The 25976-nt window shown below is 41.6% G+C and overlaps 1 protein-coding gene across 4 annotated transcripts in view; it reads left to right on the top strand.

The window, feature by feature from the left end:
• The window catches only part of RBM33 (RNA binding motif protein 33), a 141560-nt gene that overhangs the window by 54208 nt on the left and 61376 nt on the right, over positions 1-25976 (top strand). For 2 of the 4 annotated variants that reach the window (XM_039472685.2, XM_074378858.1), the window contains exons 7-9: positions 3238-3446; positions 7518-7770; positions 16089-16147. In XM_039472685.2, coding sequence (XP_039328619.1) covers positions 3238-3446; positions 7518-7770; positions 16089-16147 — 521 coding nt within the window. Of the gene's footprint in view, positions 1-3237; positions 3447-7484; positions 7771-16088; positions 16148-25976 lie in introns of all 4 variants that reach the window. The other 2 variants (XM_074378857.1, XM_074378856.1) reach the window with 1 other exon arrangement.

Genomic DNA, 25976 nt, shown 5'->3' with positions numbered 1-25976 from the left:
GTCTTATATGAGATGTATTTTTGTGTGTGGTGTGTGTGTGGTTTTTTTTTTGCTTGGCGCTATCACTTGTTAGTGTCGAGAACACTTCATTCTTTAAAAGGGAGAATCAGATAATACTCTGGTATCCCCAGTTTCTGACTCCAGAAGTTGACGTGTGAAATGAGTTATCTTCCAATCTAGGGGAGGGAGTTTTGGTCACTTTTAGTCTTTTTTTCACATTCAGATCCCCATGAAAAACATTCATACACATGACAGTCTCAGCAGTGAAGGGACAGTTATATGCAGAGTCGTTAATTGGTATTTTGAATGCAGATTGGATTACAAGTAGAATTCTGGGCTTTCATCTAGGTTAAGATCTTAATTGACTAGCTTTTTTTCTCAGTCAGGATTGTGGAAATTAAACCTTACAGAAAAAGATTTGAGTGACAGTGTTCTCAATTTTCCCAAGGATGGTACAGAACTACATAGTTAGGAAGTAAATGAGTTCATTACATACAGAGGATGTTGTAGGGTTAAGTGCTTCACTCCTTCACTGTGCTCAGTTGAGCAGGGCTACAGAGCAGGGAATGGTTCACTGAAAGTTCCAGTCGCCGTTTCTAAAGGCAGTCACTGACCAGTGTCCCCCAATTGCCAGTCCTGCAAGTTGAGAGCTGTCTCTTTGTTTGCCCTAGGAGGTGGCCCTCGGATTGCCTTTGAAAGCAGTGTAAGCCGTAAATGAGAGACTGCATTTATTTTAGTTAGGCTTTTTAATTTATTATCTCTGAGTAGGCTTCTAGATTATTTTATTCTAAGTTTCATTGGCGTGTGTCACATGTTGTTTTTTATTACTGTAGCCTCAAGAACCTGCTTGTACACCCACAAAATATTCTCCTTTTTTTTGGAAACAGAGTCTTACTCCGTCACCGGGTACCAGGCTGGAGTGCAGTGGCGCGACCTGGGCTCACTGCGACCTCCGCCTCCCGGGTTCAAGCACTTCTACTGCCTCAGCCTCCCGAGTAGCTGGGACTACAGGCGCGTGCCACCACGCGCAGCTAATTTTTTTGTGTTTGTAGTAGAGATGGGGTTTCACCATGTTGGCCAGGATGGTCTCGTGATCCGCCCGTCTCGGCCTCCCAAAGTGCTGGGATTACAGGCGTGAGCCACCGCACCCGGCCCACAAAATATTCTCTTTAAATAATATCACTAATTTCAGAGGATCTGTGGGAAAGAGAATTCTCTGTAGTCACAAACAGTTCAGAACTGCCAATGCCAGCAGCAGCTCACTGTCTGAGGATTTATACTTGTGGTCCTTGTATTTGCAAGGCTTTCAAAATTTTCTTGATTCAGTTGTCTTAAAAAAAATTTGAGACTATTATTATTTTTGTTTTGCCAAACGAATTGTGTATTCTACATTTATTTCAACTATTATAAAATTATTTGCATGCAAATATATTTTTCTTAACATTTTAGAAAGGGGCAATACAGTGTAATACTTCATTACATTGAGGTATATATCTCTTTAGAATCTGGATGTAGTTCAGAAAACACTTAAATGGAAATTAACATTTCAGTTGAAGTTACAAATGTAATTTTCATCCTGTCATATTTTCGTGACCTTTTGTGACAGCTTGTCTCAATTGGAGGAAAGCATTTTTACTTGCTGATTAAAGATGTCATTTGAAACCATTTTATTACTGAGGATAGTGAAATTAATCTTGACACTCAGAACCACTAGAAAAATAATTGCTGATTCACTGTATAAAATGTGTGTGTGAACTAATCAGGTAGTCAAGATTAGAATAAAAGTCTATGCTGGTTAAGAAGAGATTAAAGTTTCTTTCAAATGGGGTCTAGTTTGATTTGAAGGGAAGAGGGGTACAATTTCAAGAAACAATTTCAAGAAAGTGGAATGTGGCTTAGAGATTTTGGAGGAGTTTGGAGGTGGTGCTGGGATCCAAGGTAGAAAGTAGAGCCTGGTGATACCGAAAGCTTACCCTTGTCTGGGGAAGAAGGCAGGAGAAGGCGTCTTGGTATCCTCAGTGACATTTTTAGAAAATGTGGTGTAAGATCTGTTGTCCCAATTTAGCTGGTGTTGTAAAAGGACCACATGTGGCTAAACCATTTTTGTTTCCCTTTAGGAATCTAGAATAGTGTGCCATCTGAAGTTTCCTAGGGCCAGTGCCCATGTTTCCTGTATTCCTAAAGCACCAGCTGAGCAGTGAGCAGCTGCCAGATGCTCCATAGTGTTTGCATGAGTGTTTTCTCATGTGACTTTGCTCTCATTTGATTTGGCTTCTCTATCAGGCTGCATACGTATAAGAAGACTTTGCAGTAAAGGGTTTTCTTTTTTTTTTTTTTTTTGAGACGGAGTCTCGCTCTTGTTAAACATACTGGAGCGCAGTGGCACAATATCGGCTCACCGCAACATCTGCCTCCCAGCTTCCAGCGATTCTCCTGCATCAGCCTCCCAAGTAGCTGGGATTACAGGCAGGGACCACCACACCCAGCCAATTTTTGTATTTTTAGTAGAGTCGGGGTTTCTCCATGTTGGTCAGGTTGATCTTGAACTCTCGACCTCAGATGATCTGCCGGCCTTAGCCTCCCAAAGTGCTGGGAATGCAGACGTGAGCCACCACGCCCAGCCTAAGGTTTTAAGAAAATAAATACAAAAATTGAAATGATGTGTATTAAATTGAGCCTTTCATTCTTTATGAAATCACCTTTACTTGACTTCGGGGTGAGTTCATTAATAGTTTTGTTTTTAAATGAGAATGATCAGGAATTTGTTTTCTTGAGTCTGTGTGCCATTGTATGCTAATAATACTTCTGCTGGCTTCAGTAAGAAAATCATGCTGGTGTAGGACTGGAGGAGACAGCTCCTGACCGATGTCATGCACCGTCAGTAAAAGATGTGATCGCAGAATGCTTTGTAGTATGGGGACAGTGGTTACATTTCACTTCAGTGTCTTTGTAGCCTCACTCAGCACCTATCAGTGTCTCAAATGAAAATAATTTAAAGTGGATTGGCGACACTTGCGTCGTATCGCAAAGGAAAGCCGTGTTGCCTTATCAGATCTCACTGGCCAGTTGAGCGTGTTGCTGGCTGTATCCTCCTGCCGCTGCTAGTCTGGCATTTACTGCAGGTGAAGCACATGCTATTGCAAAGTTTGATTGTCCCGTCATTCTTTCCTCTTTCTCCCTATCCATCTAGTTTGGGCTGTTGGAAAGTAACTAACACATACACATCTTTTCACGTAGAACTTTCAGCAGAGGCCAAGGCAGCACTGCTGGAATTTGAAGAAAGGGAACGGCAGCATAAACAAGGACGCTACAGCTCCAGGCGGGGAGGACGGCGAGGAGGCCCGCTGATGTGCCGCGGTGTCGGGGACCAGAGGAGAGAGAGCGCCGAGAGGGGCAGGATGAAGGACCACAGACCCGCACTGCTTCCTACGCAGCCTCCTGTCGTGGTAACCGCAGATTTTATGGTAGTAGCCCTAGAACTTGAGAACAGATGGAAGTCAACTTTTCTGGGTATCCTGTGATAACATTTCTCTCTTCTTAGTCTGAAATAAAGTTTAGTCGCAGGAGTAATGGCTGAAGCTTCTGCTTTATAGTCTCCTGTGGTTTTGCACAGTCTTAGAAATTCAGTACTCCAGTCATCTGGTAGTAGGAACTCATCCTGTACCACAAATACTTCCAGAGGAGGAATTAATGAGCGACCTGATATCTGAAGATGACAGAAGCTCCAGTGGGACCTTGCTACCCAAAGCCTCGCGGGAGGCACTTCTGAGTGGATTGCGTTGAAAAGGTGTTGTTATAGACAGAATTTAGGCAGTTGTTGTTTGTTCTGTAAAACTATTTTTACCTTTATACTGTTTACCATAGATTTTCCCTTAAATAGCAGTTTCTCAGAGTTATTATCATATTCTCTGTAAAAAGTTTTCGTAGTTTATAGTATAGGAATAAATCATGTACCTGTAATTTCACTTAGAATTTCCTTTTTTATTCACAGATGGCACATCTCAGAAACAAAGACAGGAATTGTTGATTTTTTTAATTGTTCTTTTTTGTTTGTCTGTTTTTGAGACAGAGTCTCCCTCTTTTGCCTAGGCTGGAGTGCAGTGGCTTGATCTTGGCTCACTGCAGCCTACACCTCCCGGGTTCAAGAGAGTCTCCTGCCTCATCTTCCTTAGTAGCTGGGATTACAGGTGCTTACCACCACATGCAGCTAATTTTAAAAATATGTTTAGTAGAGACTGGTTTTCACCATGTTGGCCAGGCTGATCTCAGAGTCCTGACCTCGAGTGATCACCCACCTCGCCTCCCAGAGTGCTGGGATTGCAGGTGTGAGCCACTGGGCCCAGCCCATTATTTCAGTTAAGCTTTAGGATTGTCTGGCTTTTTCCTCAGAAGTCCTTCTTCAAGGAAAAACTTACTTAATACAAGTACGTGTCCACCACATGTCCTTTTTGCATTTTTATCTGAATTTAGAGAAAACAACATTTCACTTCTGATGAAATGTTCTATTTTAGGAGGCATTCATTTGTGAAGTAACAAAGTAGAAAAGATAATTTTTGTGTTCTCATGAGAATTTCAGCCATGATGTGTAAAGGAAGGGAGAGGAGTAGATAGGCGTACGCAATCCATGATACTAGGGACTGCTGTGTGCTTACACAACTGTTGTGTTTCTGAGCATCTCTAACAGCAAACATGCTGGATTTACAGTTTGTCTTCTTCCCCTTGGTTGCCCCCTGTCTCCACCCCAGACCTCCACTTGCCAAATGTTGAATAGTCAGTTTTGTTATTTTGGCCTCTTTGGGGGCCAAACAACACTCGCATTAGACCAGTGTTGACATAATTGTGTCTCTGTGATCCTGGAAAAGTTGCTGAACTCTGTTTTCTTACCCTCAAAGAAGGGGAGAACATGTATCTATCACCTGCCTCCTTAGAGAGGCTGAACTGAGACGGCGTGAATGCTTTGACAGATGTCATGGACATTCAGTTGGCCTGATCACTCCTGGTGGTGATGATGTATCTCTGGATCGTCATGTGACTGGTTTGGATGGTTAGAGCCTACTGTGTCCTAGGCGGAAACTAGACAGCCACCCTAAGACTGACACAGCTTCGACTGGAAGCGGTAGTCTAATCTTTGCTAATCAGTGATGAGGTCAGGACTGTACCATCCTCCACCCCAGCTGCGCGCTCTCACATCATGAGCTTTCTCCATCCTGTTCACTCCCCATTCCGGAGCTATTTTGGGTCTTTGAGTCTTGACCCCCAGAGTTCTGGAAAGAATATTTTTGGCTCATATCTCTGCTTTGACCCATTTTCTCCTTGGTTAGCTCCTTGCTGCCTGGACATTCTGTTCGCTGTCGTGAATTGTGCCCTTAGAGATGCCACCTGATCCCTTGTCCTGTTGGAACCCACTCTGGGGCCTTTGGCATCACACGTGGTCTCTTTTTCTTGAGCAGCTCTTTCTTTGGGGATATGAGATTTTGGGTGTACTCTCTTCTAGAATGGTTTCTTCTTTCTCTCATTTGACCTTTTTATTTTCAAATTAAACTTTTATTTTTAATTGCATGTATTTATGAGGTACAGTGTGCCATTACAGTATGTATGTGTTGCGGATGGATTATAACAAGCTAATTAACATAGTGATCCCTGTAAATACTTTTGGTTTTGGTATTGAGCACTTAAAATCTCGCTGAACGGTTTTGGAATGCCCCTTTCTTCATTGCATTTTTCTTCAGCTTTTGTTCTTAGTCCTCCTCTTACTCAGTGGTCTCACCCACGCTGTTCCTCATGTTGTCACCTGCTTCTCTCAGTGAGTCTTAGTCTCTAGCCTAACCTCTTTCCAGCTCCATTTCTCCGTCTTTTAACCGTCCCTGTACCTCTCCAAACTCGTGTTTCACAGGCCCTGCATGTCACTTGTTTAATCAAAGAAACATGACTTTTCCCTCCAAACTCCACTGTGTTCTTGAATTAATGACTGTGCATTGTGGTCACTCAGTTCAGTTAAAATTTAACTTGGTGTCCCTGTGTCTGTTAGTGTGCTGCCTATGGGATGTGGTGAGTCAGATAGACAAGATCCCCACGCTCACGGGCAGATGTGCACAGAGGTGATGACTTAAGGAGGGATGTGCTACGTTCTGGGAGCAGGTATGCTGGTGGATTCGAGCTGATGCAGAGTTTTTGGAACCGTCTCCCCTGAGGAAGGATAGCTGTGCGAAGGCCACTGACAGTTTGGTTTCAGAATTCTGCTCACTGTTCCTCTGAGATGTCTTCTTGCTCTTGGTCAGACTATGGCCGTTCCTGTGATTCAGCCCTCGCCGTAGCCTGTTGGATGGTCTCCTTCTGTCTTCTTTACCCTCATTCATCTCACTGCTGTGAATGATCATCTTCTTACCAAAGAGATCATCTGTGATCCCTTATTGTACATGTTATCTAGGGCATAATAATGGATCATTTGCTTGGAATTCAAAAGCCCTCCATAATTTGGCATCATCTGAGGGAAAATAGCTTGTTAAATTAGATGGCTGAATTAGTAGTGGTCTACTGCTAATTAGCTGTGTGGCCAGTTTGACTAGTGATTAAAATCAAAACCTGGAATCAGATGGCTTGAATTCCAGTTCCAGGTCTTCTGCTTTTCAGCTGCTTGATCTTGTAAAAGTATGTCAGTAAATAGCACCTACTTTATAGGGGGAGCCAGGTCGGCCACCTTTCTCTCCTGACCTCATAGTAGGCGCTTGAAGTGTGTGGGAGGTTCAGTCCACAGCAGCTGTGGCTTTCTCTCTAGTGACTGTTTAATAACCAACACTAGAGACAAAGTAACCAAGCTCGAGATCTCTGACCACTTTGAGTGTGTAATTTTCATACCTTCTTTCTTGCCTTCTTTCCTGGTCTCCTAGTTTACCAAGCAGGTGGGTCTCTGCTGCTTCTGCTTCTTTCTGGGTATCTGTCTCTCACTCTCCTTAGACTTCTCTCTTCTTCATCGCCGAGTTCAGGTGCCACCTTCTCAGACGAGCTCTGTTCCCGCCTCTCCTGGACTCTGGCTCTTTGTCGCCCCCGTCCTTTTCTCACGCCTCAGTTCCCCAGCAGGGTAACTAGCGAATCTCCCGCCTGTCCTCAGAGCTCCTGGAGGAGGAAGCAGGACCGCTGCAACCAGGGCGTGGCAGCAGCTCTTCTGTGCCCCGCAGGCTTTGCTCAGTGTGGCCAGTTTTATTCCCTGAACTGAATTTTTCTTTTTTCAAAATTCATGTTGGGTGCTTTGGGTCTGTCATTTTTTTTCCCTCTGGCCTTGAGGCCGACTCAGTTGTGGGACAGTAGCCCTCACCGTGAAGAAGAGACGCTCCTTTATTCTGCCGTTTTGATCCAAGTTGGTAACTACAGACTTTTTACACCTTAACTTAAAAAATTCAATCAGTGTAAATTTGTAACATATCAGCATTCTTTTAAATGTTGATTTTGGTGAACTTTTTTTTTTTTTTTTTTTCTGTGATTTGTAGACTCATTCTCCAAGGTTAATTCCTCCTCCACAGCCTCAGGCCCCACCTCCGCCGCCACCACCGCCTCAGCAGCAGCCGATCAGAAGCCTGTTCCAGCCTCAGCAGCTGCAGCCTCTGCTTCCTGTGCAGCATCCGCACCACACGTCCCCGCCTCAGGGGATGCACATGCCTCCCCAGCTAGAGACCCCCAGGATGATGATGACCCCGCCACCCGTGACTCCACAGCAGCCCAAGAACATACACATCAACCCGCACTTCAAAGGGACGGTGGTCACGCCTGTTCAAGGTCTGTGTTTCCTTTTACTGTTGTAAAGCATGGATAGCCCCAGCTTCCAGTGGCTTGACTTCGGATTTTTCCACTGACGCATTTTCGGCTTCATGAGCACGTGAAAGCAGTATGCATTCAGTGGAAATCATAGTTCGAATGTTGTGATTTGAGCTCTCCTAGGGTAGCAACATGCATCATAAGACTCCCTCGAGCTGGGCAGGGGCCTGCAGTTCCCAGTCAGCCCTGTTGATTTTGCCAGCTGTGGAAAGATGTGAGTGAGTGTTCCGAGCCCAGGTAGGCGAGGCTAAGCTATGGTGTTTCATTGGTTGGCCATATAAATGCATTTCGACTAAGGGTCTTCGCAGCTTACGATGGGCTTGTTGGGATGTAACCCCATCCTAAGTTGAGAAGCATCTATTATGTTATAGATGACTGTACATCTGAAGGCATTTATTTATTAGTTTGTTGCATTGAAGCCGTTGCTGTGGGAAAATGGTTTTCACATTAAAGTTTCTAAGGATTTGTTTTCCTTGGCTCTTCCCCATTCACTTAGATTTTAGCTTGATGGGTCAAGCTTATTTCTTTAAAAATGTGTATCTCTTACTGTATAATTGAGTGGAAAGTACTAAGAGTACAGTCTAAATGCAGAGAATACATTTGAGATAGCTACCGGAATGTCTGAGCCGTGACACTTGGTAGGTCTCCTGGTGAGGATGCTTGCAGTGGTGAGTGTCCCTCTGCGGTTCCAGGCAGCATGCCCCCCTTACATTCCAGTGTCAGCTGGTGGAGAGGGATACATCTATCTTTCAGTTGTTATAGTCAAATAAGTGCAGATCTGATGATTATTGGAACATGTTCCTTAAGCTGGGAAACTTTTTGAGCAGTTTATACGAAGCATTAACTTCAATGTGTCTGTGAACACACATTTATTGAGCTACTACTCTATTTTTGGCATTTGAGTTATGTGAACAAAACAGACAAAGCTTTCTTTAATCATCATCTTGCTTTCTAGCAGACAGTCTTCTTACTGCTTATAGCTGTAAACATAAGTATTTTATGTGGCATGTTAGAAGATGAAAATGCAGTGAGAAATTGAGCAGGATGAGGGGAATGGATGGGTTATATCTTAAATAGAGTGATCAGGGTGAATGTCACTGAGCAGGAGAGAGTTGAGGGATATAGGAAGGTAGCAGTGTGGCTGTTCAGGGAAGAAGAATGCAGGCAGAGTGATCAGCAAGAATAAAGGGGCTTCCTCTAGGTGAGACCTTGCCTTGTGTGTGGCAAGAAGGAGACCAGCCTGACTTTTGGGGTGTGATAAAAGCAGAGAAAAAATGCAGAACCTGGGTCCTGTGGAGCCGTGGGGCCATCCTCAGGGCTTGGGCAGGAAGTGACATGGGAGGGATGAGAGGGGTTTGAGCAGAGGAATTATGTGACTGGTGTATGTTTTAGAAGGCTCCTCTTGCTCCTGTGTCAAGAGTAGACTGTAGGGTGGCAAGGGTGGAAACCAGCGTCCAGCTAGGAGGTGACAGATGATCCGGCCGCAGATTAGTGGTAGCAGGGAGAGAGTGGGGAGTTCAGGACTGGAGGAGCGTGAGGGGAAGAGAGGAGGTGCAAGCGATGCCGAGGGGACCGGAGCATTTAGAAGGATTGATTGTCTCACCTGATGGGCGCAGACCACAAGTTCTGTTTTGAGTGCATTACATTTGAGATGCCAACTAGCCACATGGGTGGAGGTGTCTAGTGTACAACTGGACGAAAGTTCAGTTTAGGGGTTTGGGCTCAAAGTGCAGGTGAGGAGGTTGTTGGTGAATATCTGGATTTAGACCCTGTACATGAATGAGAGGAGGGAGTCTGTGTGTGGGGAGACCAAGGACTAGAGCCCAGGGTACTTGACGTGGGAGGTGGGGGCGGGAGGGGAGAGGAGAATGACGGTCAGCAGGGAAGGAAGCAGGTGGCCATGGGCCAGCACAGCCGCTGCTGACAGGTCAGTGGTTGTGGCCTGCACTTGGGGGTGGTGCTGGTGAGGAGGAGGCACAGCCTGGCTGAGACGGGGTGCAGCCTTGAGACCATTATATTGACAGACTTTGTGTTTTGCTGTAACAGAAGTTGGGTGATAATTGGGGGGAGCCAAGTGGGCTTGAGAAAAAGTTTTTTATTCTTTTTTTTATATACATATACATATACACATACCTATACATACACATACATTATACTTTAAGTTCTGGGGTACATGTGCAGAACTTGCAGGATTGTTGCATAGGTACACACATGCCATGGTGTTTTGCTGCCTCCATCCTGCTGTCACCTACATCAGACATTTCTCCCAATGTTATCCCTCCCCACCCCCGCTATCCCTCCCCTAGCACCCCACCCCCCAACAGACCCCAGTGTGTGATGCTCCCCTCTCTGTCCATGTGTTCTAATTGTTCAACACCCACCTATGAGTGAGAACATGTGGTGTTTGGTTTTCTGCTCTTGTGTGAGTTTGCTGAGAAGATGGTTTCCAGATTCATCTATGTCCCTGCAAAGGACATGAACTCATCCTTTTTTATGGCTGCATAGTATTCCATGGTGTGTATGGGCCACATTTTCTTTATCCAGTCTGTCATCGATGGACATTGGTGTTGGTTCCAGGTCTTTGCTATTGTAAACAGTGCTGCAGTGAACATAATGTGTGCATGCATCTTCATAATAGAATGATTTATAATCCTTTGGGTATATACCCAGTAATGGGATTGCTGGGTCAAATGGAATTTCTATTTCTAGATCCTTCAGGAATCGCCACACTGTCTTCCACAATGGTTGCACTAGTTTACACTCCCACCAACAGTGTAAAAGTGTTGCTATTTCTCCACATCCTCTCCAGCATCTGTTGTTTACAGATTTTTTAATGATCACCATTCTAACTGGCGTGAGATGGTATCCCAATGTGGTTTTGATTGGCGTTTTTCTAATGACCAGTGATGATGAGCATTTTTTCATATGTTTGTTGGCCTCGTAAGTGTCTTCTTTTGAAAAGTGTTCATATCCTTCACCTACTTTTTGATGGGGTTGTTTGTTTGTATCTTGTAAATCTGTTTTAGTTCTTTGTAGATTTTGGATTAAGTCCTTTGTCAGGTGGGTAGATTGTGAAAATTTTTTCCCATTCTGTTGGTTGCCAGTTCACTCTAATGATTGTTTCTTTTGCTGTGCAGAAGCTCTTAAGTTTAATTAGATCCCATTTGTCCTGTTTGGCTTTTGTTGCCAATGTTTTTGGTGTCTTAGTCATGAAGTCCTTGCCTATGCCTATGTCCTGGATGGTGTTGCCTAGGTTTTCTTCTAGGGTTTTTATGGTGTTAGGTCTGATGTTTAAATGCTATCCCTATCGAACTGCCATTGATCTTCTTCACAGAACTGGAAAAAACCACCTTAAACTTCATATGGAACCAAAAAAAAAGTCCCCACAGCCAAGACAGTCCTAAGCAAAAAGAGCAAAGCTGGAGGCATCACACTATTCAAACTATACTACAAGGCTGCAGTAATCAAAACAGCATGGTACTGGTACCAAAACAGAGATACAGAGCAATGGAACAGAACAGAGGCCTCGAAGTAACGCCACATCCACAACCATGTGATCTTGACAAACCCGACAAAAACAAGCAATGGGGAAAGGATTCCCTGTTTAATAAATGGTGTTGGGAAAACTGGCTAGCCATGTGCAGAAAGCAGAAACTGGACCCCTTCCTGACACCTTAAACAAAAATTAACTCCAGATGGGTTAAAGATTTAAACAAGTTTTTTATTCATTGCACTTACAGAAAAGAGCTAGTTAAGGAAAAACATCATTGATGCAGAAGAGAGAAAAAACTTGTCCTATTCAGGATTAAGTGCCAGAGGTGGGGTTTTTGGGATGGAAGAGTGGGAGTCCTCAACAGACGGGGCAGATGGTGAGCCCTGAGCTCAGATGGGTGGGCAGGTGGACAAGTCTTGTGTCAGTTCTTCCTTGGGGGCCTCAGTTTCCTCAGTGGGTAGCAAGGAGCTAGAGTGGGGAGGTAGGAGGTTGTATTGAAGGTCCAAAAAGAGGAGCTATGGAGTATCCTCTAGTGCTGTCGAAGAGTGGATGTGTGCCCTGAGCCCTAGAGGGGTGTGGATTTGAGGTGAGAGCATGGTTGTGTGTCTCTGTCCAGCTGTGCTCATCTGCACGCAGTAGGTGTGGAATAGGTAGGCAGTTGGGTTTACGAGGGTCATGGTTTTCACAACGTGGTAAAGGCAGTGCTGATAACGATGGATTGTGGCTCATAAGGTAGATGCCAGGGAGGAGAGGACACCGGGGAGCAGGCTGAGACGGTGTAAAGGAGGTCATTGGAGATCTTAGAGTCGAATGATTGTTTGAATCGGGGTCCTAAAGGGAGCGAGATGGAAGGGTAGAATCGGTCACCAGGACTGGAGGCAGAGGTGGCACGGACCCGAGGCAAGGCACGGGAAGGGGTGCTTTTGTGTTTATTCAGACTGGAGCTGAACTCCCTGAGACGTGAGAGGGGCAGTGTGGTGCTGGGGGATGTCAGGTTGTGACATGAGATGAAAGCTGGGTCTGGAAGCAGCAATAAGATCAAGAAGGAGCCCTTGTGCCTCCAGACCTTTGGCAAGAAGCTGTGGGAGAACAGCTGCCACTCGGGCCATTAGAGCGAGAAGGCAAAGGAGCAGGGGTGTTGTGCATTCTGCTAATGGGTGGGGAATTTGGGATTCCCAGGGGTGTGGGAGAGAAGTTTCAGAAGTTTGAGAGTAGCCTGAGGTAGTAGTTCAGGTGCGGGGATTGGCCAGTGGCCTAGAGCCTGGGACCCTCCCATACTGATGTACATAGGTCAGAAGTATTATGAAGCTGTCCTGTGGCCATGGAGCAGGGGACCGGGATGGGGACAGGCTGACCCAGAGTGGAAGGGAGGGGGCTCCTCTTGACAGTGTCTGCGGGTCACCACCAGGCTACTGGGCATGGCAGAGAACCATGAGGTTGTAAAGTATGATTAACTCCTAACCCCTCTTGACCCCGTTGCATGTCCCTGTGTGCCTGCAAAGTTCTTCCCACCCTGGTTAGCATCGCTGGTCGCCACATCCTCTTAACGTGGCCCTGAGCGTCGCGGACCGGCGCGGTGTCTGTGTCTCCCGCAGTAGCTGTTGAATGGATGGACGCGTGAGCGCATGCGTGCTTGAGTGGGGAAGCGTGGCTTTCCTTCAGGTAATCCTTTGCGTCTTCCCCATAGTGGTTGCCCTAAATCTGGAACTCCTGTCTGTCGAATTTGTTGGAGTAATTTTGCTTATGCTGGCATTTGTTATTGTTGTGCATTTCCTCGTAAAATTCAATGGAAAACTGGCAGTTGGTAATATGTACAGATTTTCTTTAGCTTAACTAAAATAATTTTAGAACTATAGGGTGGTAAAACTATAAGGAAGACCCGAGATATCCTCTGCGCATGAAAGTGGTGTCCCCTGCAAAAGTCAGCAGCCTGACAAGTGTAGAATGCAGGCCTTGCACCCCAAAGCCCACGTGTGATTTATTAACTACTCGACGGTCAGCTTTCTAATGAAAGTTTAAACCCTGAATTAGCTAGCTTTTCCTCACCATGAAACCAGGAGCTTTAGTGCCACCTGTCCCTTATCTGTAATTTACCTTTGATCTTCAGAGGTACGCTGTGACACAGGAGAGAAGGACAGAGTGTCCTTGCTGGGTACAGAGAGGAAGCAGTTGTTTATTCTGTAATAAATGAATGGGCTTAAGTAGAAATACACAGTTTCTCTTGAGAGAGACCGAATATCAAAATGTCTCTGTACATAAAAGATACACAGATTAAACCAGTGATTCCCAGAGCCTTATGCAGATAAAAGGTGCTTTTTAAGCAAGTTAATATGTACATATCTTCTTCTGATGGCACATACTGTCTTTTTGAGGACGAAGAGTGTTCCACTATCATCATTCATTTAAAAACAACTTTGATGGAAATTTGACTTGTTTCCATATTTTCAGTCTTACAGTTATAATGCATTGAAAACAGTGCATTAGATACATGGGACAACAAGGTGTAAATATTAAACTTCAGATATTCAAGTTGAAGTTTCAGCTAGCCTGGGCTCTATCATCACTCCTTTTAAATTCTCCTCTGCTCACAGTGGTCAGGGAGGCAGTCGGGCAGCCAGGAATTGGAGGGAGAGCGTGTAGACAGATGCCTGGGCATTCCCACTGAGGTGGCTTCTCTTGGGCGGGCCAGGTGTCTGCCCTGTTCTCACCATGACTGCAGCAATCCTTTTGTCTGCTGTTTTTCTTTTTTTTTTTTTTTTTTTAAAATAGGGAAAAGGCTGATACTTTGTGGAAATTACCAGCTCATCAGAAGCTTCTGTGTAAGAAATCCATTTATTATAATCAGATTGCTTTCTGGAGATCTCACCTTGCCTTCTTGCTCTCATTCTCCTGGTTAAAGAGGCTTCATGTTTTATCCTTTTATTATGTTGGAATTTTTTGGTAGGTATTGGCATTTAAATTCCAAGTTTACAAGTAGTGCTTAAGATCGAGTTATTGAAGATCTGGGTGCTTTATATTTGTTAACTTGATTTTAAAAATCATGTCTTTGTATTTAACATGTAGTGTTTTTCTTTGTTACCTTCATTATAATCTTCTGAGGTCAGAAATATTCTTGTTTTTTTCTTTCTCCACTTTCTGTAGTCTAATATTTCACTTTAGATAAGGAATTGGTGTAACGCCAGCTATGTAGCATTGAGGGGAGGGTTGGATTCTACTTTATATATAAGTCTTGGAAACTGACCCACTCTAATTTTGAAATTTGGACTCGACCTGTCAAGGAAGGGAGGAACTTCTGCCATTTTTACGTTTTATAAAAGTAAGCTTCTCTCAGTCACACTTGGCATTTGATCGAGCAGTGACACAACCCCATGTGTGCTATCACTTGAAACTAAAGTGTGGGAAGTGTGATGTCAGTTATAAGGAGGTATGGAATTCCTTGAGTAATCATAGTTTAAAAAAAAAGTGTATTCTAGCACTCTGTTTTCAAAGTGATTCTGATGGACTCTTTTTCTTCTGATTGACTCTTAAGAGCTACCACCTCTGTATTTCTCATTTAGCAAAAACTTCTTAAATTAAAAATGCGCTGCACTGTCAGTTCCCCTGATGTGTATGAGTTTGCTGGGGCTGCCATAACAGGCACTGCAGATAGGGCAAGTTAAACAGCAGAAACTTCTTTTCTCACAGTTCCAGAGGCTGGACGTCCAAGTTCAAGGTGTGGGGGGCAGGGCTGCTTCCTTCTGAGGCCTCTCTTCTTGCCTTGTCCTTGGCTGCCTTCTCCCTGTGTCCTCACCTGGTCCTCCCTGTCGTGTGTACTGTCTGTGTCTAAATTTCCCTTTCCTATAAGGACACCAGTCAGGTTGGCTTAGGGCCTAGACCTCATTTGACCTTAATCACCTCTTTCAAGTAGGTAATTAGTGGAATTCAGTTACATTATGAGGTACTGGGGGTTGGGGCTTCAACGTATGCATTTGGGATTGGGTGCAGGGGTCTGGAAAGGGAGTTGCAAACGGTTGACCCCACAGTACCTGACAGTCTGAGAGGTTCCTAGGCGCATCTGCTAGCACATTTTGATGAAAGGCATAGCCTGCACGTAGGTTGTGAGTTTCTTTGAAAATCAAGATCAGTATAGTGCATGGTGAGTTTTAAGGAGCTTAAACACATCTGCTTTAGCCTCAAGGTATGAAACGTACAGCTAGGTTCTTCTCTATTATGAAATGTCTTTAAAAACGATTTGATTCCTTGTTCTTCTGGTGGATTGATGGAAGTCCTGCTTGTTTATAAACCAAAGTAATCTAAAAGCCTGGGCATAGTAGATTGTTTAGTAGACCTTTTTTTTAATGGTCTGTGAGCATTTTCTCCAATTCCTGGGATGTGCTGTTTTCCTTTCTCTGACTGCCTCACTTCCCTCCCCTGATTCATGAGGATTGAGATGTAAATTGTTACATGACTGGTGTAGGAAAATATAACTGGGGCTCGATAACCTGGATAACCTGGATAGGGATAGGAGGGAGAAACTAGGTTTTTTATTTTAGAGGAATACTATCTTCTTGTGTTGCAAAATATTTTAATTCCAAATAGTAGTCAATTACTGAGATGGGAACTTCTGCTTGCACTGTTGTGTACTGAAAGGAAACTTCTGCGTTCCCCTTTTCTTTTATGGAATTGTTAAAAATACTAAATGCTTAGCTGAAGTGTAAGTGCAATGTATTATGTCTGGTATACACAGTGTATATTTTATATTAAATTTCATATCTTGTGTCTCTAACACAAGGCGTTTTTCTTGCAGTGCCCTTGCTGCCAGTTCCGAGCCAGCCGAGACCTGCCGTGGGACCCCAGAGATTCCCAGTGAGTAGCAGCTGCTCCTTCTGCTCTGATAGGGATGAGCATACATTTACTAAGAAATATTAATATAGCAAGTGCAAAAGGTTCCAGCCAAATACAATTTTAAGGATTTGCAAATATTGACAATAATCTCTGCAATAGAAAATGTTTGTTAAAAGCTTAAGGTCAATGGATTTTTGAGAGTGGAATTAATTTTGTTTAACTGTAAAATTGTTGAATCAGGATCATCAGTGGAATGTCGTTCGTCTTAAAGAATATGAATATTGATTTTCTTATTGCCTTACGTTAAGTGAGAAAGGGCCTTGCTTTATTGGAGAGATGGAGGTGTGTGTGCACACGCACACGGGCACATGTGTGTTTGTGCATGTGTATGTGTATGAAATTCTAGGAAATGAAAATGAGAGATCTCTTCTTGTTTTTTAAAAGAACCTCCAGGGTCTTAATGAGCCACTCATTTTATATTTTAAAATGAAGGTTTTCACTTGAGAATACTTTTAAAAGAAAGCATTCTCTCTCTTTTTCTATCACACACGCTCGCTCTCTCATTCACTTATACACACACAGACATGCGCACTTTGCTGTATTTCCCATAATTTTATCCATTCTTCTAGCATGTCTTAGGTAGAAGAAACAAGCCCATGAACTAGTTACATTTGTTTAAATATATACATTTTATTTTATTTGAATTTTTGGTTCAGTGTGTAGTTTGTTCACAATTTTATTAAACTAGAGAGTACTTTTTTTTTTAAACAGTGTGGGGAAAAAATGTACTGACCATAAACATTAATGTCATTTATGTGCAAAGCAGAGATAGTCTTAATTAGGTTAAACAGTCTGATTTTCAGGAAATATCTAAGTGACCTATTTAACTGTTTATCTTTGGTACTTCAGTACATAACATTTATATATGGCATTTAGCAGAAAGGTTTTAATGAAGGATGTGAATGTATAATCAGATGATTATTCAAAAATAACATTACTGGATTTAAGGTTCAGAGTTTCATAGGAACTTCTTTGACTTATAGTTAATATGAATTATGACACGGTTTCTAAAGCTAGCTCTTTCTGATTTCTTTATATTTAGCTAATGTGTTTTTATAAATTATTTGCCAAGTTGTAAAAATTAGTTGTTTTTAAAAGAGGTGATATGTATTGAGCATCTATTTGAAGCAGTTGTCTGAAAAGCCAAGTTTTATTAGTTCCATTACCCAAGGCTGACATGGATGATTTTAGTTACAGAATACATTGCTTCTGTGGAGTAGTTGATCTGCTAGTTATTGTAAAGCACTGACATATTAAATACTTTTTTGCTTTCTCAAGACTATGAATATATCTGTGTTAAAATCATTTTTGGATGTGTTTTCATGTTTTGTACTACAGGGATAAAATTTGATGAAAAGCATTTGCGGTTAAGATATAAACCTAAAGCAATGTAATTGGTATTTTTGTAAAAATATTTACTAGTACAAAATTATAATAGTCACTTACAATTTTTATTTTATTTTTCAATTGTGCAAATATGATGTATTGGAAGAGGATAATAAAAGAACATTTTTGTGAGAAATTGAACTTGTTTTTCAGTTACATAGTACTCTGAGCATGGTAAATGTATTTCAAGGCAGTTTTGAACAGTTTCTGTGAGTTGTAATCTTATTTTTGTTTTTGAGATGGGAAGTGTGTGTGGGTGATCAGAAATAGTTGGGCTAGAAATGAGCTATATATGCAAACACAGCTTAAGAAATGTTCTCTTCAGCGCAGGTATTTACCACGATTTAACATGTATCTTAAGTCCCAAGTGCTGACGTTACAGTGAACTTGGGGTATAGAATGTGCAGTGCACTACTTATTTCTGTCATCATTTTCCCTTAGAGAAATAATGAAATGTGGAATCTATCTTTTGAAAGACAGTAGCAGTATTGTGTTTTTGAAAAGCCTACCAGAGTATTGGTGGGGAGGATGATAAACTTTAGGGTGTCTCTGGTTGTTTTACTTGGAAGCCAGATCTTTGTTGAGTAAAATTATTTTTTCTTTTTTTCTGCTACTAGATTAAACTTGCTTTCCATGAATATAAGTGTAATTTATGAACATTTAATGAGGATCTACTTTATGCCAGATGCTCTGCCTAGTGCTCGCCTCTAAGCTATAACATGAACCAAGCATAGTTAAATGAAGCCTAACCGATGTCCTCAAGCTAATTTTCATTTGAGTAAGATTTAAAAATAGTGAAGACAGCATTGTTGTGGCTTAGCAAAGCCCTTTGGAGATTTCTCATTGATGGCCAAATACCCTGATGGCTCTGTCTTAGTTCTTATGGATGGCTGTCTGCCCCTCAGTTTCTATCCTGTTGGTTTTCTGTATTTGGGGTTCAATCAATATTTGTTAAACTGAATTTTGCTTTATAAACTGACTACACACACACACACACGCACGCACGCACGCACGCACGCGTACACACGAACACACACATAAAGTGATGAAATATTCAACTTCAGATTTAGCAGGTGGTCTGTTTGAGTCTTCCTTGGTACATAAAAATAGATTTGAATTCAAAAATCTGTGTGCCGGTTGTTATGAAATTTGCCATTGAGCAAATCAAGGTTTATTGTAATCTCTCCTTTCCTCAGCTTAAGAACCTTTAAAGGAATTCTCCTTGCTCCTGGGATAGGAAATGTTCTATCCAAAGCTGCACACGTAGTGTGTATGTAGCTTCCTCACGTCAGTCAGGGCTGTGTGTTTACTCCTATTTGTGTGATAACTGGTAAATGTCGGTGGCTCAGTGCCACAGAGTCCCAGTCACCCTGTGCTCAGTGGTGCACTTAGCCACAGGCCCTGTGCAGAGAGGCGGGAGGGAGCGCAGAGTTGCCAAACATACCCAGAAACTTACTATAGAGTGATTTTACTGCTTATTGGGAGCCCTAAGTAGAATGAGTAATGTAAAGGGGGGTGTGCATTTTAATTTTTATATTTTTTACCTTTTATTGTTTGCAAGACCGTGTATGTGAATTTGGCTAGTAGAATTATATCACATGCATTTAACTATACAAGAATACAGTTTTGTACCCAACTGACTAAAAGAGTAAAAAACAAAAAATAAAGGCAGACAGTAGACAAAATATCACTAGATTTCCAAATTTTAAAGGATGTACAACACATTTGGTATTCATGCTTAATTTAGAACTGCTATGTCCAGAAATTTTGCTGAGTGATAATACCTCTAGTTTTTAAATTAAAAATTACAGAAATTGAGGCACCGAAACATGAAACACTATTTTTCATAGTGTGTAAAATTATTTAAAATTATTTTAAAAATTATTCTTAAAAATCCAAATCTAAGGCCAAAATTTGGTATTCTAGGCTTTGCTTAGAGTCAGACTAATGTTTTATTTCTTGTTAATTAGCATTTAGAGAATTTAATATGTAAATGATTTTTAAAATAAATAATTGAATGTCAAAATAAGTGTCTTAAGAAAAGGTCTTGTTTTTGGTCATTTGGGGGAAATTGCTTTAGCTCTTGGTTATGTTAGTCTTTACACTAGGATGCATGTTCTTCCCAGCCCCTCATTTAAGGAATTCTGTGAAGTGCTTTGTAATTTAAAAATTAGATTCACGTACTTAATTTTAGTTATAGATAGGGACGTTAGTTCTGAACTCTGGAACTTTTTTCTTCTGATTGTAAAATGTATTTTTGTTACAGAAGTTATGAATGCTTACATGGCTGATGAGCACAGGAAGTAACATACCCTCAGAGCGTCACATGTCGGGTGTGACTGGCTGACCCTGCTCCATCTGGGCACCTTGCTCTGTCCATTCTTCCGCTCTGGCTTCTTACCATCCACTAGTCCATTTAATGAACATGTTTTTGTTCATGTCAAGATTATTGAATGCTATATCACAAAACATGTGTTTGTTTTATTTTGTCTTTTAAATAAGGGAGTAGTGGAGTGGGAGGCTAGTTCACCTTTCTGAAAGTAAGTTTCTACACTTTAAATTCTGTGCTCCATTTCGGATGTTCCTTGTTTTACAATTAAATTAATCTACTTGGTTTCTCTTTCTACAAAGGCTATACCTGGTGTTTTTGTCACTAACATAAATAAGTCCTTATCTTATCCATAAAGTATATTTTCTAGTCGTGGTTTTGTCTTCAGAGAGTTTTTTTATTTTTAAAGTTTGCCCACTTGAAAAAGTAACGTAAAATGTCAATTGTTGGAATATTTTTAAAGTAGTGTTTTGAGATTTTTGTGAATGTAGTTTTGTTTTTCAGTGCAATTGCTGTTTATAAGCTTTTGAAAAAGGCCTGAGCTAAATTTTAAGCTTACGAAAAAAATCATTTTAAAGATTCTTGACCTAGAGTTTTCTTTTTTGTTGTTGTTGAGACTGAATCTCGCTCTGTCGCCAGGCTGGAGCTCAGCTATGTGATCTTGGCTCACTGCAACCTCTGCCTCCCAGGTTCAAGCCATTCTCTTGCCTCCACCTCCCAGGTAGCTGGGGTTACAGGCGGCCACTACTATGTCCAGCAGTTTTTTTGCATTCTTAATAGAGATGGGGTTTCACCATGTTGGCCAGGCTGGTCTCAAACTGCTGACCTCCTGATTCGCCCGCCTTGCCCTACCAAAATGCTGGGATTATAGGCGTGGGCCGCCATGCCCGGCCAACCTAGAGTATTTTAGAACCTGTTCAGTCCTTTGATTTTTACATTGGTGTGTTGGGCAAATAATGAAGTTTCAGTTAGCCATTAAATACCAGGCGGTTTGGCTGCTGAATACTTTCTTAGTGCCTTTTGTTTAAATTTAAAATTACCTATACTTTTAAGTTTAAATGCATCTTCTTAACAGTCGTATTATTACTTACACCTAGCAAATGAGATTCTCATTTCTGTTTACTCTGTAGTTACAGCATGTCACAGGTCTTATAGTTTGGACTGTTATTTGGGCACATGGTATCAGGTGGTAGTGATTGATGTTTCCTGGATATGTCTTATAGGCCATTTCGTGCAAATCATGTTTGATGAGACTGCTGCATCAAATCACATTTCTTTCTGGTTACAACCCTTGCAGATGAGAATCCAGACTTCATTCCATCCAGGAAAGAAGGTCTTGCTTTTGAACACTTACTGTTTTTACAACATGCTTGCAGTGCCTTGTAATTACCAGCACTTAAGATATGGAAGGAATGATGGGCATTTTCACTTATCGGATCTATACGTGGTAGCAGATGAATATAGTAGGAGATCCTCCCAGCTGTCAAACATTGTCAGGCTTGCAAGGAGAGAATGCAGTTTAAAATGCAGGTGACATAATACCCAACATCCTCCACTTGCTAGTGGGTTTCTGATTAATCGTGATTACCATACATTATCATACCATCAAATTTAATCATATCAGTGAATTCCCATCTGCAGCAGTAACAGGAGCAGCTAAACACTATGGTAACAGCTATTAAATAAGGTAGTTTATCAAATTCAGTAACCCTTCAACTTGACTTGCTGCTTTGTCAGCATACATTGCCTGTGTTGGGTAGTTCGGGCTGGGTTAAAGTCCATGCCAATCACTTAAAGGCCAGGGAGTACTTGTTGAAATAATATAAAATTGGTTTCTTGTTTCTTCAGTTGGAGCTGTTAAGCTACTTTGTGAAAACTGCCTTCTAAAAGTATGTAATAAACTACAGTCGTCCCTTGTACAACATGTGTTTGAACGGTGAGGGCCCACTTATACATGGATTTCTTTCAACCAAACAGAGATAGAAAATCCAAGTGTATACAGGATGTGAAACCCACCTATATGAAGGGCCAACTTTTCTTATATGCAAGTTTTACAGGGCTGAACGTCGAGACATTAGCATGTTTAAATTTGTGTGTATGTGGCTGCCTGGAAGCAATCTCCTGTGCACACCAATGGAGGGCTGGTTTTTATTTACTGGCTAAGTGAGTATGTTACGTTGACAGGAACACCTTTGTAAATTCTGTTCAGATACAGAGTGCCATATACATAGACTTAAACCTCAGTGCAGTTTGCCCATCTGCAACTTAATAATTTAGCCTATGAAATGTTGGACAGTTAACACAAAGTTTCAAAGTCTTGGAACTCCTCTGTGCCAAGGAGATTTTTGTGATCTGTTTTCAGTGATGTGTCCCTACAACACACACCACATTTTTGGTTTCATTTTATTCTAATATTTAATTTCCTAGAATTCATTGAAGACGTGTGGTTCTGTTTAGGTGCATTTTTAAGGTATACTTTGAAAGAAGTCCTGTTGTATTATAAAGTATCAAAAAGCAATTCTTCCGGCAGGGGACTTCCAGCACTTTGGGAGGCTGAGGCGGGTGGATCACTTGAAGTCAGGAGTTCGAGACCAGCCTGGGCAACATGGTGAAACCCTGTATCTACTAAAAATACAAAAATTCTCGGGGCATGGTGGCGGGTGCCTGTAGTCCTAGCTGCTCAGGAAGCTGAGGCAGGAGGATTGCTTGCACCGTGGAGGCAGAGGTTGCAGTGAGCGGAGATCATGTCACTGGACTCCAGCCTGGGTGACAGAGCAAGACTCCATGTCACAAAAGGACGAAAGCAAACAAAACCAAAAGCAATTCTTCCAAAAGACGATAACTTTTCACTTTAAAAATTGAGTCCTTTGGGTGTACAGGTGTGAGTTTTGCCCAGTACCTACCGTTACATAATCATCCAGGGACTCTGCTGCCCCCTGTGGGTTTCCTCTCTCCCTTCGGGCCCCTGGCAAACACAGAATGTGCTGTTCCTACAGTTGTGCTATGTAGATGGAATCATGCAGCTTGTTTCCTCGGGAGGCTGGCCGCTTTCCTGTAGCATAATGCATTTGAGATTCATCCATTTGCTGCACCAGTCCATAGTTTGTCTTTTCTCTTGCTGAGTAGTATTCCACTGTATGGACACAGCACAGTTTATCCATTCACCTGATAGGTAGGCATTTGCATTATTTCCAGTCTTTAGCTGTTGTGATTAGAGTTGCTATAAACATTTGTGTACAGGTTTCTTTTGTGAACATAAGTTGTCAGTAAATGCCCAGGAGTGGATTGTGGTTGATGCAGTCAGTGTATTTACGGCTTAGACTTTTAAGACAGGCAGTATGCTTTTCAGTTGACGTAGCTGACACTACTGCTCTGCTTTGCTAGTTGGTTCTTTGTTTTTGAATGAGGAAATACAGTCTTCATAGAGCAAATACGGTTGAAAATCAGTGGTGAATAAAAAAAATTGAGTGATCACTGTGTTCCACATATTGCCAGAGTTTGTGTTCAGCAGCCTATGGAGCAAAAGTAAAAGATTATTTTCTCTATTTTAGAGATTGGCAAGCTGGCTTTTGGAAACATCAGATTGCTTAAGTTCACACAGCTGCATGCAGGAGTTAGGACTGGAGACCATCTGCCTCTGAAGCCTATTCTCTTAGTTTTTATGCTGTGTTTTCCCCTTAAATATGAAATTGAACTTCCATAAGCTGAGAAAAAGCATGAATCCAGTAAGTTGAGCTGTAACTCTAAGACTGTGATCCTCAGTAACCACTGGAGTGAGGAAGTTAATGCAGCAGGGCCAGCCATTGGGAGACACTGTCTCAGGACGGGAGGGAGGGGTGAGGCGCAGGAGTAGAGGGTTTTCATTTCCGGAAATAGTGTACGCAGTCTTTAGGAGGATCATCAAAGCAGCGTGTTGTACCAAAGAAAAGTTTGGTAGTTTGTATTTGCAGTTTGTAGTGTGTGCTCTTGTTCAGTGCTTGAACCATTAACATTATCCTCATGTATTTAAACCCATGTGGCATTTTTTTACCCCCTAATTTGAAACCTAGTACTCGGCACTAGGTGTATCCTCTTCAAAATGTTTAGAATGACTCTATAAATATAAAAAATACCTTCTAGGAAAATGAATATAGGTATTTAAACAAGGCATAACCTGAAAGAAAAAAAATCTTTGGAGAATACTGGAATAAGAGGATTAACATAATGTGATAGAGGGCTGTAGTTTTAATTATGTCGGGGTCACTGGTGGCCTTTATTCTTTGCATTTAACCCATTTAATCAGAATTAACTGAGAGGTTCTTAAGTGTCAATTGGTTTCTTATATAGTTCTTTGTATTTTAAGTGAGATTAATAAAGGAAAACACGTTGTAGAGATTGGTTGTAATTTATTGAAAGACTTACGAAGTTTCAATGACATTGTTAAGGTATTTAATTAGTCTTATTAAAATATACAGACTGATCGTTTTAAGGAAGCTGATAAGTCACATAATAGCTGTTAGTGCCATTTCATTCTCGGTTTTATACGATTAACTTTGTGCTAAGCAATTTATGCAGAGTTTTTCACCTTTTTTTTTTGGTAACCAGAGTTATCAGTTCTTCTTGAATAGGATTAATATAGATAAAAATCATGTAATTAACAAGAGATGCAAAAAAGTGAAGGTATAATTTGTATGAGAATTATATGAGAGAAGAATAATTTCTTACCTTGGGTTTTTAAAGGGATGTAAAGAAAAGCAAATAGAGCAGTTATTTGAGAGGATTAAAGTAGTCTTTTCTTTCAAAAGGTAGAATTGCGTTAGTACTGAAAGTTCTGTTAAATGAGGTATTCACAAGTCGTAACAGTTTAAAAATAATTCTGTATTTGGTAGAGGGAATTGGTAATGTATTATCCTTATTCCCATGAAATGATATAAGTTAATAAAAGAATGATCACATCAATAGATTATGAATGTCAGATTTTGGAACCATGATTTATATGGCATTGCTTGGAGATAAATTTGTCTTAGCAGAAGCAGAGTTCTATGATAGGAAAAGCGTTTAATACACCAAGAGCGTGAAAATGTGGGTTCCTGTCATCTTTAGTTGTCATTCATTGATGATGTAACCTTAGTTAATTCACTTTTAACTCTGTAAACCTGAGTTTCTTTATCTCATAGAGGAAGAGCGACTTGTCTGCCAGTTTCTTGAAGCAGTATTTATATCAGCTACAACACTTGATTGTGTGAGTCAGAATGTGAGTGAGTCTGCATTTTATGGAAAACTTAGTTAGCAGTGACTGTTTAATTTTTTGCATAAAGATAAAAAAGCTCTTATTTTTTATGTAGAGCAGCTCTGTGAGCTTATCAGGGACTCCCATTTTTTTCATCTACCCATCACCTAAAGCATTTGTCTGTATTCCAGGCTGCAGGAAGAGGAGGGGCAGGGGCAGAAGGTGCAGACCAGCTGAGATATCCCCCCCGGGGAGCTGCCCCGACCCATCCTCCAGCTGACAACTGCTCCTGTTGGCCAGAGTCTAGCCAAATGCCACCCTCCTTATATGTTGGAATATGTAGTTTTTAGCTGGGCAGTGTTGTCCTGAATAAAATTGGGGCTCTATTACTGAGGAATGAGTGAGAATTTGTGCTGGGTAAGCAATTAGCAGTCTTTTCCATGTGGCTGACATGTTTGTCAGAATTTAAGTTGTGTAATTAGAGGAAAAGTGCCACTTGTGTTCAGAACAACAGGAAACAGTGAGGAAAAGTGACACTGTGAGCTACATGAGACATGCTATTTGTTAAACTTCTGTTTCAAAAAAGGAGTATTATTAACAGTCAGTTAGCAGCTGTTAGAATCGTAAAGCTTAAAAGTTAAAAAACTTATTTAAATATTTAAACTCCCAAGTTCCATTAGAGCAGTGGCAAGGCACATATCTGCCCAGATGAGCTCTCCCCTGTGTTCAGTAGCATCTGACATCGCCAAAAAGGCAACTGCCCACCCTCCCTCCTTTTTTTTTTTTTTTTTTTTTGCGCTAGGGTTCACTCTGTCGCCTAGGTTAGAGTGCAGTGGTGTGATCACAGTTTGCTGCAGCCTCAGCTT

The sequence above is a fragment of the Saimiri boliviensis genome, chromosome 10, assembly GCF_048565385.1.
Source record: "Saimiri boliviensis isolate mSaiBol1 chromosome 10, mSaiBol1.pri, whole genome shotgun sequence".
NCBI classification, from domain to species: domain Eukaryota; kingdom Metazoa; phylum Chordata; class Mammalia; order Primates; family Cebidae; genus Saimiri; species Saimiri boliviensis.
Note: the sequence above shows the minus strand (reverse complement) of the source record. Positions and strands in the feature narration are given on the sequence as shown.